We start from the raw sequence: 16,964 nt of genomic DNA, 5'->3' as shown, positions 1-16,964 counted from the left end.
CTGCCCGTATATAGGCCTGGGTTATATCACCATTGTCCGCTCTTGAGCCTGGAAGGAAAATGAGCTGAGGGGTTTTGCTTTTCACAAAGGAACAGGATATTTCATCATCTCTGTGTTTACGTTTTTCAGAGAATTTCTGTGCGAGGAAACAAATCCATTGTCAGCTTTTTAAATATATTCCTTTGGAGTAGCCACTTAACATCCTCTGAGGCCCAGATGGGCCAGCTTTGCTGGGACCAAGGGAAATGTTTGGGTCTGGAAGGCGACAGAGATCACCGCCTTGCTAGGTCTCCCGCGCACCCCGATGACGTCACGCGGCGAGGTTCTCTGACGTCAGAGTTTCCTGCCCACCATCTTTGTCCCTGGCAAAGTGGGTTTTGCGCAGTGGCTTAGACCTAGGAAAGAATCGTGACGGGCAGGAAACCATTAAACCACCACCCGGGCTGTGCTCTCCGGCTGCCGCCGCCACCCCCGCCCTCGACTTCGCCTCCGCCTCCGGTGAGTTCAGGGAGGCTGCCTTTGGGGTGTGTCCTTAATTGACGGGGTGGGGGACGAAGAGAAGGGGAACCCCAGGCTGGGTCGGAGACCGGCGGAAGCGAGGAAATCCTAAGAGCGTGACCGTTGATGATGCAGGGAACCGTCGGGTGTGACCATTGAGAGGAAAAAGGTTGGAGAAAGGGTCTCCACCGTGATGACTGTGGTGCGGTGAGGGAATCCTCGGGTGTGGCAGCAGGTAGTTGGGGGCGTGAGGGTAAGATGTGTTTCGGAATTGGGGGTTTAGGAGGACCAGAGGCCAGGGGTGTGGCTGATAGAGCCTGGAGGCCGTGGGGGAAACCGCCTTTCTTCCCCGCTCGGCGTCATTCACTGAGAGTCTGAGACGTGTCCAGCAAAAGCGAAAGGGAAAAGGGATTCCCTCAAAGGTTTGCTCATTGATGGGCGAACGTCGTCTGTCCGGTAACTTGAGGGTAAGAGACACCCTCTTCCCTGCTCCGTAATGGAGGAGCATATCGCTAGAATCTTGACCACTTGGGGAAAGAAGAGGCATTCTTGACTCTTGGAGGAAGGAAAGAGTAACCTCTAGAATTGACCCGATGTAAGAGAGGGGGAAGCAAATGGGGGTAAATCTTAACCCAGCTTTTTTTTTTTTTTTTTTCTTTTTCTGGGCTCTGTAGGAATGGTCTGGTTTGGGAAAGGCTGTAGATTAAGCTGAAAGTGAAGAAACTGGAACTTCCTGTTATTTCCTTATCATTTGAATACAAATAGTTTGCTCGTGCTGCTTATTTTCAAGAGCAGTCTTCTATTGGAGGGGTGGGGTGGGAGGACAGGCTTTTATTGAACTCACGCGGATGCTTCATTAAACGTTTGACTTTTATTTTATTTTATTTTTGTATTTTTAGTGACAAGGTCTTACTGTGTTGCCCAGTCTAGTCTCGAACTCCTGGGCTCAAGCGATCCTCCCTATTCGGCCTCCCAAAGTGCTGTGATTACAGGCGTGAGCCAGAGCGCACAGCCAAACTTGACTTTTGAAAAGAAAAAATGTTTTGGAAACTGCTAAAGACTTATCGTAACCATTGTGGTTTAAAAGAAAATGCATTAAGCTTACAAAGGCAGAATGACTAAGAAAGAAGGTGGTCTCAGTGAGAATCAATTTAAATTATTAATTACCTTCCTTGTATACTTGAATTGCTTAGCCTCAGGATACACTTACAAAGTAATAATAGAAAGTAGCAGATGAAGGAGGTGCAGCTCTATAAGAAAACGTGTAACACATTCCAGTGATGACTAAGCGTGCTGGTAAGGTGAGAACTGTTTGCAGGTATCTTAACCCTTGAAACTTTCAAGGAAGCAGAAAGGATGATGTATAATGCAAGCATCCTCACTAAAAGCTGGGTTGTAAAATCAATATAAATCTAATATTCTGACTGTATATGAAGAAACTCAAGGAAGTCCAGTTCTTTCATTCTTTCCGTCCTTAAAAGATCCATATTTTGAAGTACTAACTTTTTAGGCGCAGGTTTGAACCAAGCTGAGCAAGGAATACATTAAATAGGGCACGTTCTCCTTTCTCTTGTCCTTTCTTTTCTTCCAGGCTTAAGTTTTCCAGAGTTTAATGTTATTTTGGTTAAGAATTAGATGTAAAACTTTTGAACTCCTTTGCTTCTATATAATGTTAAGAAGCTACTTTGTAGTCTGTTTAAGTAGAAAGCACAGGTGATTTTAGCTTTTGTGTCGTAAGCAAAATAATACCTGATGATGCTATTGTCTTTGCATTATTACTGAATATTTGATTAGAAATGAATTTGGCACCTCTCACTCTTCCAATAAAAGATTACTGGAATGACATTTCTGCTTTATAATTTGGTTAACTTTGTTCTGTGTTTTACTATGAGCACTGAGCTTTGTAAAGTCCAACTTTGTGAAAAGAAGGGTTTAGGGACTTTACGAACTAATTTAGCTTCCCAGAGAGCCATTTGAATTAAGATCCTATTAATTTTTTTGACCTTATTCTTCCCAAGGTATTAATCTTATTTTGCTACTCAATTTCTCTTTTAGGGAACTGGAGGGAGGTATAGGAGAAGAGGGACTTTGACAACCTATATTTCGTAGAAACTAGGTTATGTTAAATCTGGATATATAATCCTGTGCAGGGAGGCCTACTCCGAAATGCAGTGACATCACACTCTGGTCAGGGCAAGTAAGAGTGATTATGTGCTTTGACTCTGGCAGCTTTGTTGTTTAACAATGGCCTTAGGCCATACCATAAATCCTCAGAACAGCAGTGACTTGTCTGGTTTGATCTGGTAGAAAGGTAGTGTGAGTTCCAATTCCTTCATGGCTTTGCTTATTTCTCTGGCTCTTCTGAAGGAACATTTTCTCCCCCAAAGGAGCAGCTTGCTTTTTGAGGCACTTCAGCAAATATTTGAGTTTTTTGTTTTTTTTCCCTTGAGCTCTATTTTGTGTACTTTTTCTGTTACTTCTAATGAAGATGTCAGTTTTTGCCATCCTATATTTTGGAGACTCTGGCTATGTCCATATCTAGCATGTGATTAAATGTGTCTCTCATATGAGGTAAGAACTCACTATATGAGAGATACACTTAATCATATATTGAGGTGAAATTCACATACCGTAAAATGAACCAGCTTAAGGCATACAGTTCAGTGGAATTTAGTACACTGACAGTGTTGTGCAACAATTACGTCTTCTATTTGTTTTTATTTAGACTATTTTCATTTTTCTTGGAGTTTCTTTTGGCTTAAGGCAAGAACCAGCTTGGCACCATGTTTCTCTGCCAATATGGATAGGGAATATTTTGTTACTATTGTTTACAATAGTGTTGGTTACTAGAGTGATATCCCTTCTCTTTAGAGCAGCAGGGACTCTTAATTTAGAATGTATGTTATGGGCTTCTAAAAATACTTGACCCTCCTCTCTTCCCTGAAATTTTGTGGGTGGGTGCATTATTTTCTAGTTAAGATGAGAACAGTTAATGCTCACAGTGAACAGGACAGTAATATATTCCTTGACATTGAAATTGTTAGGGGAGATAATGAAATATGTGAGCTGTTAAAGCATGACTTAAGACTTAGGTTAATTTATTGTTTAATAGAATGTAGTGAAAATTCCTGTAAAGAATTTACTCATGCCTGTAATCCGAGCACTTTGGGAGGCTGAGGTTGATGGATCACTTGATGTCAGGAGTTCCAGACGAGCCTGGCTAACAAGGAAAACCCCATCTCTACTAAAATACAAAAATTAGCCGGGCATGGTAGTGGGTGCCTGTAGTCCCCGCTACTCTGAAGGCTAAGGCAGGAGAATCGCTTGAACCTGGGAGGCAGAGGTTGCAGTGAGCCCAGATCGAACCACTGCACTGGAGCCTGGGCCACAGTGAGACTTTGTCTCACAAAAAAAAAACAAAGATTTTAATGGGCTGGGCACGGTGATCCCAACATGTGGTCTCAGCTACTCGGGAGGCTGAGGCGGGAGAATCACTTGAGCCCAGAAGGTGGATGTTGCAGTGAGTCCCAGCTGGGACTACAGGCATGTGCCACTATGCCCGGCTAATTTTTGTATTTTTATTAGAGATGGGGTTTCACCATGTTCCCCAGGCTGGTCTCGAACTCTTGAGCTCAAACTATCTGCACACCTCGTCCTCCCAAAGTTTTGGGATTACAGGCGTGAGCCATCGTGCCTGGCCAAAAAAAATTTAATGTGTGTGTGTATAAGAGCCTTTTCAAAGAAATTGGGTGACGAATTCTAAGGAGGTTTTGTTTTAAAATCTTAAACAAGTTTTAAAGGACATAACATAGCATAGTAAACATCCTAGACAGATTGTAATGGATTTGAGCTATAGTCTTTCTTTGAGGCTCAAGTAATCATTTCTGTTTATTGGTTTTTCTGTTTGTATATATAAATTCATAGATAACTTCAGATTTATTCCAGGTCTTTTATGTGAAGAATTCCTTTCTTCATTTGCCCACTTCACATTTAGTTTACATTATGAATGGATTAAATGATTATAACATTCTTTGAATTTTTGCTAGAAAGGCATTGTAAAAACATTGCATAAGGCAAGCCTCAGTATAATTTTTAATTATAACAAGTATTAAAGGAGAAATTTCTATATTCTGTAATGATATTTGTGAGTCCTAGCTCGCTTCTTTTAACAAGATCATTCTGTGAATTTCTGGTACAATCTAAAGAGCTATTGGGATCAAGACTATAAATAGTAATTAGCTGGTTGGAAAGATAGCAGATGAGTCTAATTTTCATTAAACTATACAAGTAGCACATTTTTGAGATCAGATTTGAACCAGAAGTTTTTCATTATTTTATGTTTATCTGGCTCTTTTTTGTTTCCTTTAATTACATTGATTTATTTGCTGCTTAGGTCTTTTCTCCTAGATACATATTTACTATTGTTTGCCAAATACATTATGTCATATTGACCTAATAATAATGAGCAGGTGCCAGGATGTCTTGTCCTGAAGTTGGTAATAAGTATTATTAGTGATGGTGGTAAGGAAAAAGATACTCATTTTTGAGTACAGAAGGAATATTATTAAAAATATATATATTTTTATATATTTTTTCCCCTTGAGACAGGGTCTCACTCTGTCATGGAGGCTGGAGTGCAGTGGTGAGATCATAGCTCCCCGTAGCCTTGACCTCCTAGGCCCAAGCGATCCACCCACCTCAGCCTCCCAAGTAGCTGGGACTAACAGGTACATGCCACCATGCCTGACTAATTCTTGTATTTTTAGTAGAGATGGGGTTTTATCATGTTGCCCAGCTTGGTTGCAAACTCGTGCGCCCAAGCAATTCACCTATCTTGGCTTCCCAAAGTGTTAGGATTATAGCATGAGCCACTGCACCTGGCCTAAATTTCTATTTATTTATTTATTTGAGATGGAGTTTTGCTCTGTTGCCCAGGCTAGAGTGCAGTGGCATGATTTTGGCTCACTGCAACCTCCATCTTCCAGGTCCAAGCGTTTCTCCTGTCTCAGCCTCCCAAGTAGCTGGGATTACAGGTGTGTGCCACCACACCCTACTAATTTTTGCATTTTTAGCAGAGACAGGGTTTCACCATGTTGGCCAGGCTGGTCTTGAACTCCTGACCTCAAGTGATCTGCCCGCCTTGGCCTCCAAAGTCTGGGATTACAGGCCTGAGCTACTGTGCCCGGCCCCAAATTTGAATATATTTAAAGAAGTCAGGTACATTGGACAAAGTCTTATAGTTTCTCAAATCAGAAAATGTGGTCTTATTATTTAGTAAAAATGTGACCAGACTGTGCCGTTTTTGTTAGTGGGGCCATTTGTCATCTGGATTACTTCTTCTGGAAATTGGGATGGAAGAGTTAAGGTTGAGGTTGAGATCCACGTTCTTTTGTTTCAACACCAGTTTGATTCTCGTGTCTGAACAGATGTCTCAGTCTTTTGCCTTGTTTGTAACTATAAACTGGCATTATTTGGGAATACTCTTGGACTAAATCTAGATTGTTGGAAGTAAGAAAGCCACATTTTTTTGTTTAAATCCAAAAATATAGTTAGGTACAATGAATAAGATCTAGTATTAGATAGCAGATAAGGGTGACTACAGTCAACAATAATTTACTGTACTTTTAAAAATAACTAAGAGAGTATACTTGAATTGTTTATAATACAGAGAAAGGATAAATGCTTGAGGTATTGGATACCCTATTTACCCTAATGTAATTATTATGCATTGTCTTTCTGTTACCAAAATATCTCATATACCCTACAAATATACGCACCTACTACATACCCACAAAACTAAAACTTAAAAAAAAAATTCCATGTGTAAGTCATGGTTGCCTCTCTAGATGTTTGTTGTGAAAGAATGTTGTCCTAGTAATTTTGAATTCTTTTTTTCTGAGATTCTTTTTATTGAAAGTTTCATGTAGTAGATCGGCAAAATTGTTTTTTCTTTTGACCTTACACTGCTTCAGAATATATGCTTTGGAGTGGTTCCAGCTTGAGGCAAGGAATTTACCAGATTTTCCTGAATGGAAAGTAATTGCAGATATATTTATAAAAAGGTCCAGCTTTAACTCTTGAAAGCTTTGAGGATTTACTGTGGATAAAATCACAAAGCCATAATAGGTTCTTATTTTTACCTGATTACATTTGGCCTTTAGATTTTTGCCCCTATTAGCAACTTGAGGAGTTACATTCTTAGTTTTCTCTGCATCCCTTGAACCATCAACGGTGGTGATAAAGGAAGATGATACTCATTTTTAGAAATTCTTAAATATAAGTGTTCCTAAAATTAATTGGATGTTTGTAAAATTAATTGGATGTCTTGTTGGATATCTGTAACCTGAATGAAGGAATTCTTTTCTCCTGCTGTAGGTGCACATTAAAGATCCAAAGTCATGACTGACTCCAAGTATTTCACAACCAATAAAAAAGGTAAGTATGAGAATACAATCAAATCTTTGAAAATTTTCAAAAGTTGTAGTGTAAGATTGCCCCAAGCAGAATGTTCCTGACCTCTTCCTTCAGACATACTACATGTTGACAATCTCATTGGACATCTGCTACTTCTACAGATGAATGTATTCAAGCAAGTTATTAAAGAGTAGGTTTTAAAAGATAGGGCTGTGATGCACATTATTTTGACTTGAAGGTTCTGTTTAGTGAAAGAGACTCCTCTTTTCTGTTTGAGATCAATACTGATCCATTGAAGATTGGTTAAGTGTGAGGAGGACAAAAGAAGCAGCATACTTTTTCTCTGTTATTAAATAATTTTTACTTGGAAATAAACATTTTATAACAAAGAATACAATTAAAGCAATACAGACGTGTATATAAAAGGTAAAAATGAAAGTTCTCCCTGTTCCAGTTCCCAAGGGAACTTGGCATATATCCTCAAGTCTTTTTCCATGCATGTAAGTGTATATATTAATACATATGATTAAAAAAAATTTTATCTTTAATGAAAACGCAATCTTGCAAAACAATAAATAGAAATGGGTTATTTTCATATCCGTCCATATACATCTACCTTGTTCTTCGTCTAGATGTGTATTTAAAACAGGAAATCTCCAGAGCCATCTATGATTTTTAGGTCATAGACTGAATTACTTGAGGGGCTTTGAACTTATTAGTCTCATCATCTTTGTTATCAGTAATATAATGCTTGTTTTTACGTATGTGTTTGGGTCTAGGAACAAAGGATTCTTCTGGGGAAAGTCTAACCTTTCATCTTTTGTAAAATTGTTCCTAAATAAAATAGATCATTTCTAGAAATGTGGAGGGTCTTCCCATCAAAGACAAACATTTTAGCCCATCTCAGCTTATTGTGCCTGTAGCTTAGCTTGCTTTATTTGTTGCTTAGGATCAGAATTCTGTGCTTTTGTATTCAGGAGTCCTTATATTTACCAAAGTATTCCAGACATGACACCAGCTACCATTTTTCTTTTTCTGTTGTTGCAGTGAGTTGCTTAATTACATCAGCTTGTTGTCTGTAGCTTTCAATCTTGGCAACACATTAGAATTGCTCAGGCAGGAAACTTTGAAATAATATTGATGCCTAGGTCTCAACCTCAGCCTGATTTCATTTGTCCTGGATATGGTCTGGGTGTGGGGATTTTAAAGGTTCTCCACGTGGCCAGGGATGGTGGCTCATGCCTGTAATCCCAGTATGTTGGGAGGCCAAGACAGGAGGATTGTTTGAGTGCAGGAGTTTGAGACCAGCCTGGGCAACATGGTAAGACCCTATCTCTATAAAAAAAATTAAAAAATTAGCCCTGTATGGTGGTGCACACCTGTAGTCCCAGCTATTTGGGAGGCTGAGATGGGAGGATCACTTGAGCTTAGGAGGTTGAGGCTGCAGTGAACTGTGACTGTGCCACTGTACCCTGGCCTGGGCAACAGAGAGAGACCCTGTCTCAAAAGAAAACAAAAATTAAAAAGAAAGTTCCCCAGATTGTTTTAATGTGTAGCCATGATTGAGAACTACTGCTAGCTGCTAACAGTGCTTGGTAGGTTGGATTGGGGGGAGGAAGAGGGAGAAAAGATAGGAGTTTAATAAAGTTGTAGAATATATGACTTTCCCTCTTTTAGTACCCCTCTTTGGTCCTGCCCAACTTCTTCCTCCTTATTTTTATTACTTACACCTCACAAAAACCATTAGCCACTTGTCATTCATTCTCAGCTTTTTCTGATTTTCTTTTGGAAATATGTTTATTTCTTCTGTTAGCATTTTGTATGCTTTGATGAACGAAATGTCTATAATTATATAAAGGGATATAATTACAATTAAATAGTTACAATTTTAAAACTCTCCTAAGTCTTCAAACCTACTCTTGAAAAGGGTCCTGGTGACCTTTTTTTAATTCAGGCATTTGTAAAAGTTTGAGACTGCAGATTGAATCACTGCTGATAAACATCATACTTAAAAAAAATTGATAGATTGTGTTCCCTGTGCTTCCTGCAACACTCACCAGAACTGCCACTGAAACATATTCTTTAAATTTATGCTTTTGGAATTGGAATAATTTCTGTTAGATCCTGCTTTGATTCTATAACACCTGCTGCTGTTCACAATTCAGACTTTCTGAAACCCTACCGTTTGTCCTATACTGTTCCCGGAAGTGAATGAGAGGAACCGTTGAGCTGGATTTGGCAGGCTGGGACGTGGTGAAGAGTCCTATGAAGAATGACTCTTTAAAGGGCCCAGCTTTTCTTGCTATGCTACTTTTGTAGCAGTTGATTAAATAGAAATTTTGGAACAATTTTTTTGCCTTATTGGCCATGAATATTGAAACGAAAAAGTGTTCTACTTACGTCTTACTAATTTCTTCCTTTCCACATAAGGGTTTCAGGCAAATCACGTAGTGTTCTGTCCCCACTATTTCTTTTCTTTTCTTTTTTTTTTTTTTTTTTTTTTTGGAGGAGGGGAGGTCAGGTTTTAATGTCGCAGTCCTCAGGCGCCGTCATCCAGAACCTGCCAGGGCCCGCGGCCGTGTCGCTCACTCTGGTGGCAGTCGGCCCGCCTCATCAGGGCCTTTCGCGGAGACCGCCCCGTCGTCCTCGGGCACCAGCTCCACGTCCAGCTCCAGCTGCCGCATGTAGAAGCCCACGGCGCACACCTAGAGCAGGCTGGCGGCAAGCACGGCGCCTGCAGCTGCGCAGCTGCATGGGTCCCCGTAGCGCCGCCAGGCTGTGAGTCGCTGCCGCACACCACACACAGGCGGCCCAGCAGGAAGAAGCCATATGCTGCTTCGCCATCCATGTCACTCTGCATGAAGGAGATAACCCCAATGATCGATGCCCGATGCCAGGAGGCCATTGCGGAACCAGGGGAAGAAGGCTGTCTCGTGCGCCTTTCGGAGGAGCGTGGCGCCCGCACAGTCCAGCTCAGACACGGGTGGCGGCGAAGCTCTGTTGCGGGGGCTATGGCCGGGGGCGAAGGACCCCTGGGCACTCCCCGCTCCGGGGCCACTGAGGTGGCAGTAGCAACCTCCGAAAGCGGAGACTGTCCCCACTGTTTCTGTGCTGGTGAATGAAATCTGGTTGAAAGGAACGACAGCAACAGTCTTGAAGGTGGAGGAAAGTCTTTGAGGCATGGTAGATGAGCTAGAGGATGTAGATGGAAAGTTGAGGTGTGAGTAGTCAACCTCTTTTTCATGGGTTTAGTGGTTTTTTTCCATTTCTTTTAAACAATATTAGGGTTGTTACTTTCTTTTTTATTTTGGGTCCAGCATCTTGAAGATAAGTGAGCCTGGAGACCAGGTCTTAACATAGTGGTTACAGTCCCTGACATTTTACAGTGCGGAGCCTAAGCAGTCATTCAAGATTGTACGTTTGGAATTGACTCCATTGTATACCACTCTTGGTTTCAAGATTATTCTTGTTTGATTGAATAGGAAGGGCCTTAAAGCCCACTAATTTATTAAAGTACTGATTAAAATAGTGATTCTTAACATTGGGTGTGCATTAGAGTCACTTGGTGGAGTTCTTAAAGGTATAAATATGAGTTCTCCTTGACATTATGATTTATTTGGCCCAGAGTGGAGCCTGTACTTTGTTATATTTAGTATTTCTCAGGTAATATGAGTGTGTGGCCAGGGTTGAGAGGCTTTGAATTCAAGAGTCAGGAGACACAGTGCTAGCCCAAGTTTGTCACTCACTCTGTGAACTTTGAGCCTCATTTCTTAATCCGTAAAGCCGAGCATGGGTAAATGAGATAATACATGCCTGCTCCCTACCTACATTTATGTTCTTCTTCAGACTTTAACATTCTGATGGAAGATCATCCTTCATATACTGTTATCTCCCCACTGTAGCTAGATATAATGAGATTTACTTTTTCCCACTCCTGTGGTTCTTAAAGATCTGGATTGCACCTTCCTCTCTGGCCATAATTTAAAAGGTTTTTAAAACTTACTGATGACTTCCTTATCAGTGAGTCAGATAATAGTCTAGGGCTTTGAATTTTACGTATTCTATAATTTTAAAATCTTATTTCAGTTGCTGCTCTGCTATCCTGGTATTGGTTATTATATAGTGCAGTATTCTGCTCTAAATCTGTGGTCCTGGGACCTCACCAGTTTGTTCTCATCTCTTGCAGGAGAAATATTTGAACTAAAAGCTGAGCTCAACAATGAAAAGAAAGAAAAGAGAAAGGAGGCTGTGAAGAAAGTGATTGCTGCTATGACTGTGGGGAAGGATGTTAGGTAAGAGTCATCACTATTTATCACTTTAGAGGTCCATACCCCATCTTATGGCCTTTACTGCTTTTCCTTTAAAACTGTCATAATCATGGAACCTCTAAGAATGGGTTTGTCCTACTAAAAACATCATCAGGAAGTACAGTCGCTTTTGTATTAATGCTCTACTTAAGTGGGGTTTTTTTTTGTTTTGGGATGTGTGTGTGTTTGTGTTAGAACAGTGAAACGAGTTTGATTTTTTTGCATTCACATCTAGCATAACACCTCCTGAGAGCTGGCACAGTTGCAAATGTTTTGGCTGAGGTAGTTTTAGAAGATGATAAAAGTATACTGAGAAGCATAAGTTCACATGATCTTTAATTGGCTCAAGCCACTGCCCTCAGCTTTACAACTGTACATTCAATTGCTGAATTCAAGATGAAAATCAATGTTAACCAAATCCATGTAGTCTTATTTCTTATTTCTGTAATTAAGACCATTTGGAAATAAGTAAGGATTATATGCAGGCCCCTGAGGATTATCCTAGGACCCTTTCAGGGGGTCCGTGAGGTCAAAGGTGTTTTCGTAATAATTCTTAGATGTTACTTGCCTTTTTCACTGTTTTGATGTTTACAGTGATGGTGCAAAGCAGTGGTGGGTAAAACTGCTGGTGCCTCAGCATGAATCAAGGCAGTGGTGCCAACCATAATGGTAGTCATCGTATTCCTTACCACCATGTGCTAAAAAAGAGCAGTTTCACTTAGGAATGTCCTTCATGAGCAGTAAAAATTTGTTTTATTAAAACTTGAACCTTTTTAATATTCTGTTTGATGAAATAGGAATTACCCGTAAAGCTCTTCTGCTGCATAGCAGTGTGATGGTCGACTTGAAAAAAAGCCCTTGTGCAGTTGTTTGAATTGCAAACACCATTTTTATGTGAAAGAATGATTGAGAGACAAACTATATTTAATCAGACTTTGGTATTTGGAAGATATTTGATCAAAAATGAACAAAGTGAACCTGTTACTTCAAGGGAAAAAAATTGACAATAGATACATTTCAGGTTTTAAAGTAAAAATTAGAATTTTGGAAAACCTGTATCTCCCATCATAAGCTTGACAGTTTCCTAATGCTTAAAGACTTTTCTGAGGAGATTGGTGGTGAAATTAATGGTTGTGATTATTTATTGTTTTATAATGAAATGGGTCAGCATAACTCAGTGAACCAATATTTTTCCAAACGACCAGAGCCTATGTGTATCACAAAATTATGCACGGATAAAATATCTATTCAAAATACAGTGTAAGCCAGGCGTGGTGGCTCACGGTTGTAATCCCAGTACTTTGGGAGGCCAAGGCAGGTGGATCACTTGAGGTCAGGAATTCGAGACGAGACTGGCCAACATGATGAAATTCTGTCTGTACTAAAAAAATACAAAAAAGCCAGGCATGGTGGTGGCACGTGCCTGTAATCCCATCTACTCTAGAGGCTGAGGCAGTAGAATCGCTTGAACATGGGAGGCAGAGGTTGCGGTGAGCCGGGACTGTACCACTGCACTCCAGCCTGGGCAGCAGAGTAAGACTCTGTCTCGAAAAAAAAAAAAACAAGAAAAACAAAATAGCATGTAAATGAATGGATTTTAATACAATCGAGTACAAAAAATTTATTGATATGGTTTCAGGTTCTATATTGCAACTAACTTTTAAGAAACTACAGTGTGTGGACTCAGAAAGAGGAAAACCACCATTTGTCTAGTTTTATTTATTTATTTATTTTTGAGACAGGGTGTTACTCTGTCACCCAGACTGGAGTGCAGTTACATGATCTCGGCTCACTGCAACCTTTGCCTCCCAGGCTCAAGTGGTTCTCCTGCCTCAGCCTCCCCAGTAGCTGGGATTACAGGCGTGCAACCACTACCACCTGGCTTATTTTTATATTTTTAGTAGAGACGAGGTTTCACCATGTTGTCCAGGCTGGTCTCAAACTCCTGACCTCACGTGATCTACCTGCTTTGGCCTCACAAAAGTGCTGGGATTACAGGTGTGAGCCACTGTGCCCGGCTTGTCTAGCTTCAGTGTAACATCAAGAATTTCTAGTTATAACAAAAAAAAAGAGAAAATAAGGAATATCTAGTTATATGAAAAAGCTATTAAAATATTATTTCCTTTTCCAAGTTTTATACATGTATGAAGTTGGATTTTCTTCTTATATTTCAAAACAACATTCTACAAAATGTTGAATGCAGGAACATATGGGAAAGCCGTTTTTATTTAAAGTAGATATTAAAGAGAGTTGCAAAAAAAAAGCAGTGTTACCATCTCATTAATTTAAAAACAGTACATTTTACCTTGAAAATGTTATGAAATGAGTTTATTCTTATTTTAATGCATTAATTTTTTAAAAATTTCTCAGTTTTAATTCCTGACATGGTAAAATATCAATAGGTATATAACCCACATGAACAAAAACTTTCTGGGATCTCAGGAATTTTTAAGAGTATAAGGGGATCCTGAGACCGAAAAGGTAAGGGCTGCTTCCCTAGCCAGACAGGGAGCCCAGATAGAAATGGCAGTGTAGGAATGACTCTGTATCTTCTCTTAATCCAGTTGCTGCTCTTCTGAGGTGAATTTTTGCTATTTTTCTTTTGTTTGTTAGCACATAAAGCACATTTGGTTTTTAAATTGCTGTCCTGTGACCATCTGTCTAAGGAGTTGGCAAACTTTTTTGTAAAGGACAAAATAGTAAGTAAATCGGGCTGGCATAGAAAGTACTCTTTGCTTAGCAGGCAAAGAGGCAAAACTGAGTTTGTTAGGTAGGTACTTACATAACAAGAGAGATGACAAATTTCCACAAATTTTTTATTGAGGATATTCGAAGTAAAATAATAGTTAAGTATAATGTTCTGTACCACAAGTCTACTATTAAGTGGGATTCTTTTTGGGGGATGATAACATTTTGCTTAATTAGGATTCATAGTATTTTTCATTATCGGATTTGTTTTATTTATTTATTGTTTTGAGATGGAGTCTTGCTCCATCGCTCAGGCTGGAGTGCAGTGGCGCAGTCTCGGCCCACTGCAGCCTTTCCTCCTGGGTTCAAGGGATTTTCCTGCCTCAGTCTCCTGAGTAGCTGGTACTGTATAGGTGCTTGCCATCACTCCTGGCTGACGCCAAGTGATCCACCTGCCTTGGCCGCCCAAAGTGTTAGGATTACAGGCATGAGCCACCATGCCTGGCCAAGATTCATATAGATGAACACTTAGTTCATCTATAAAAACCACTTTTAGCTCATGGATTGTACAAAAATCCAGCATTGGGCTAGATTTAGCCCACAGGTGGTAGTTGCCTATCCGTGATCTGTCTAGTCACTTAAGGGCTGTTTTTGCCAAAGAATAAATCTGGATTGAAAGCATCAGTACAAACGAATGGTAAAAATTGTCATAACTCTTTTTTTGTGGGGGGCGACGGAGTTTCATTCTTGTTGCCCAGGCTGCAGTGCAATGGCGTGATCTTGGCTCACTGCAACCTCTGCCTCCCAAGTTCAAGCCGTTATCCTGCCTCTGCCTCCCGAGTAGCTGAGATTACAGGCATGCACCAACACGCCTGGCTAATTTTGTATTTTTGGTAGAGATGGGGTTTCTCCATGTTGGTCAGGCAGGTCCCAAACTCCAGAAAAATTGTCATAACTCTGTACAGGGGCTGCTGTGGTTTTGCCAAGCTTATTTCTGTGTCCTGCAGAAAAGTTAAAACTCTTGATTTTTTTTTTTTGTATGCCTGCTATTGCTGATAATTTTATTATGTACCTAGCACTATACCACTTATCATTATTCAAAAGAAAGGTTAGTGGATGTCTGTTTGCCTTCATGACACTTACTGTCTAGTTGATGAGACCCAAAACTTAAAAAATTAGGGAAAAATAAAACATATTTATCTAATTAGGCACCAAAATATATATTTTAAAGGCAATATGAGTTCTACCAAAGAGAGATCCAGGTTAACAGGAATAGTTGAAGAACCCTTCTTGGAGATGAAATATGAGCTGTGCCTAGAAAGATAGTGCAAAGAAATAAAATGGAGATTAGCTATTTGTAGTTTGTGATATTTCAGCCTTCCCTGCAAGTAACCTCAAGTGCAGCACTGTCCAGTAGAAATACAGTGTGAACCACATATGTAATTTTAAATTTTCTAATAGCCATTTTGAAAAAGTGAAAATAAACAGATGAATTAATTTTAGTAATACATTTTATTTGACCCAGTATATCTAAAATATCCTTTCAGCATGTAATCAACATAAAAATTATTAATGGGATATTTTACATTTTATTTTTCATACTAAGTCTTCAAAATCCAGTGTGTGTTTTACATTTACATCACATCTCAGTTCACACTCGCCACATTGTGTTTAGTAGCCTCATGTAACTAGTGGTCACCATATTGGAAAGTTCAGGTTTCCAGTTTATAGGTTGGCACTTAACACTTTTTGCTTCTTGCTTGATCTTTGGCTATTAAGTCTTCTTGACCTTGTATAGATTGCTAGAATTAAACTATTTAGGATCTTAAATTTATTATTGGTTAATGTTTCACATTTATTTTCTGGTTATGGTGGTTTTGTGCATGAGCTAGTCTAGGAAATAGAAAACACATTTTTGGAGAGTGGTTCTTAGTATTTACTAAATTATCTACATGTGCATGAAACTATGGTAGGTACCATGCATACAAGTGAAACAAATCGTTTGCTTTTTAGGACAGAAGTTACTGGTTCACTGGAGATATGGTGGATTCTTTGACCTGAGTCCAGCTTCCTTTCTGTGAATAATTTCTACTTCTGTACCCTTTTGTGTATATGGGATGTATACCATGTGACCAGCTATTTCATTCCCTTTTTTCCCCTTACTTTCCTTGTGGAAATATACCTACATTTGTTTTTTCTTTCTTCTATGCTAGTAGCAAGACATTTAGCAGTATTAAACATTTATAAGGTACTTTGATAAAGCATTGTGGGAAAGATTAATTGCTAACTTCCCGTAAAGTTGTATTTATCCTATATTTTAAAGATACAGCTTACACTTTAGAATCTGACAAGCTCATCCCTTCCAAACTAATAGTGCTCCTTTAAATTTATTTCCTGTGGCTTATAGGAGAATAAAATAATCATGAAATAACTAGAACTTGGGAAAGGTATAAACTCCTTTTATATTTGATTACTCTCAAATTTTCATTTGTCTGAATATGTAATGTTAAAAAAATAATTTCACTAAAAGGGAATCAGGACATCTTGGAGGATGACTGATTCTAGGTCTGGGATTAGAAATGTACAAAATGAGCCTGGATGGAGCATCTTGTCATAAAGGAAAGTATGGAAAATACCAGGTCATACCACAAGGATTTGGGAGCTAAGTTCCCACTGGTCAAGAATGGAAGAATGTGAACATTAAAAAGTGTAACTGAAGTGCTTTGAAACAGTACTAGGTTGATATGAAGAATTATTCCTTTTGCCCTCTCTCACTCCTGAAAGCAAGATGATTCATCAGCAGCTCTACTAGAGCCACCCACGAAAAGTCAGCCAGGGTTCTTGCTATTGTCGTGTATGCCGAAACTGGGCACAGTCTGATCTGGAAATTCAGCCTCGTTACATGCCACCAGTGTTTCCATCAGTACGTGAAGGATATAGATTTCATTAAGTTGGACTAAGTGATCTTCCATAAATGGATTATCTAAGGCACCCACCCAATGAGAGAAACCATGTTACCTTTTTGTACATAAAATAAATATTTTAAAATAATTATTG

The 16,964-nt window shown here is 39.4% G+C and overlaps 1 protein-coding gene and 1 pseudogene across 5 annotated transcripts in view; one reads left to right on the top strand and one right to left on the bottom strand.

Annotated features, from left to right (window-relative positions):
• The first annotated feature begins 319 nt into the window (after positions 1 to 319).
• The window catches only part of AP2B1 (adaptor related protein complex 2 subunit beta 1), a 143,185-nt gene continuing 126,540 nt past the window's right edge, over positions 320 to 16,964 (top strand). For 2 of the 5 annotated variants that reach the window (XM_033184146.1, XM_033184150.1), the window contains exons 1-3: positions 320 to 498; positions 6,874 to 6,933; positions 11,099 to 11,204. In XM_033184146.1, the coding sequence (XP_033040037.1) occupies positions 6,897 to 6,933; positions 11,099 to 11,204 (143 nt within the window). In that variant the 5' untranslated portion in view covers positions 320 to 498; positions 6,874 to 6,896. Of the gene's footprint in view, positions 752 to 6,873; positions 6,934 to 11,098; positions 11,205 to 16,964 lie in introns of all 5 variants that reach the window. The other 3 variants (XM_033184147.1, XM_033184148.1, XM_033184149.1) reach the window with 3 other exon arrangements.
• On the bottom strand, positions 9,394 to 10,768 carry LOC117066561 (annotated as a pseudogene).

Source organism: Trachypithecus francoisi, unplaced genomic scaffold (genome assembly GCF_009764315.1).
Source record: "Trachypithecus francoisi isolate TF-2019V2 unplaced genomic scaffold, Tfra_2.0 Lachesis_group20, whole genome shotgun sequence".
Classification (NCBI taxonomy): domain Eukaryota; kingdom Metazoa; phylum Chordata; class Mammalia; order Primates; family Cercopithecidae; genus Trachypithecus; species Trachypithecus francoisi.
This window is presented reverse-complemented; position numbering and strand designations above follow the sequence as displayed.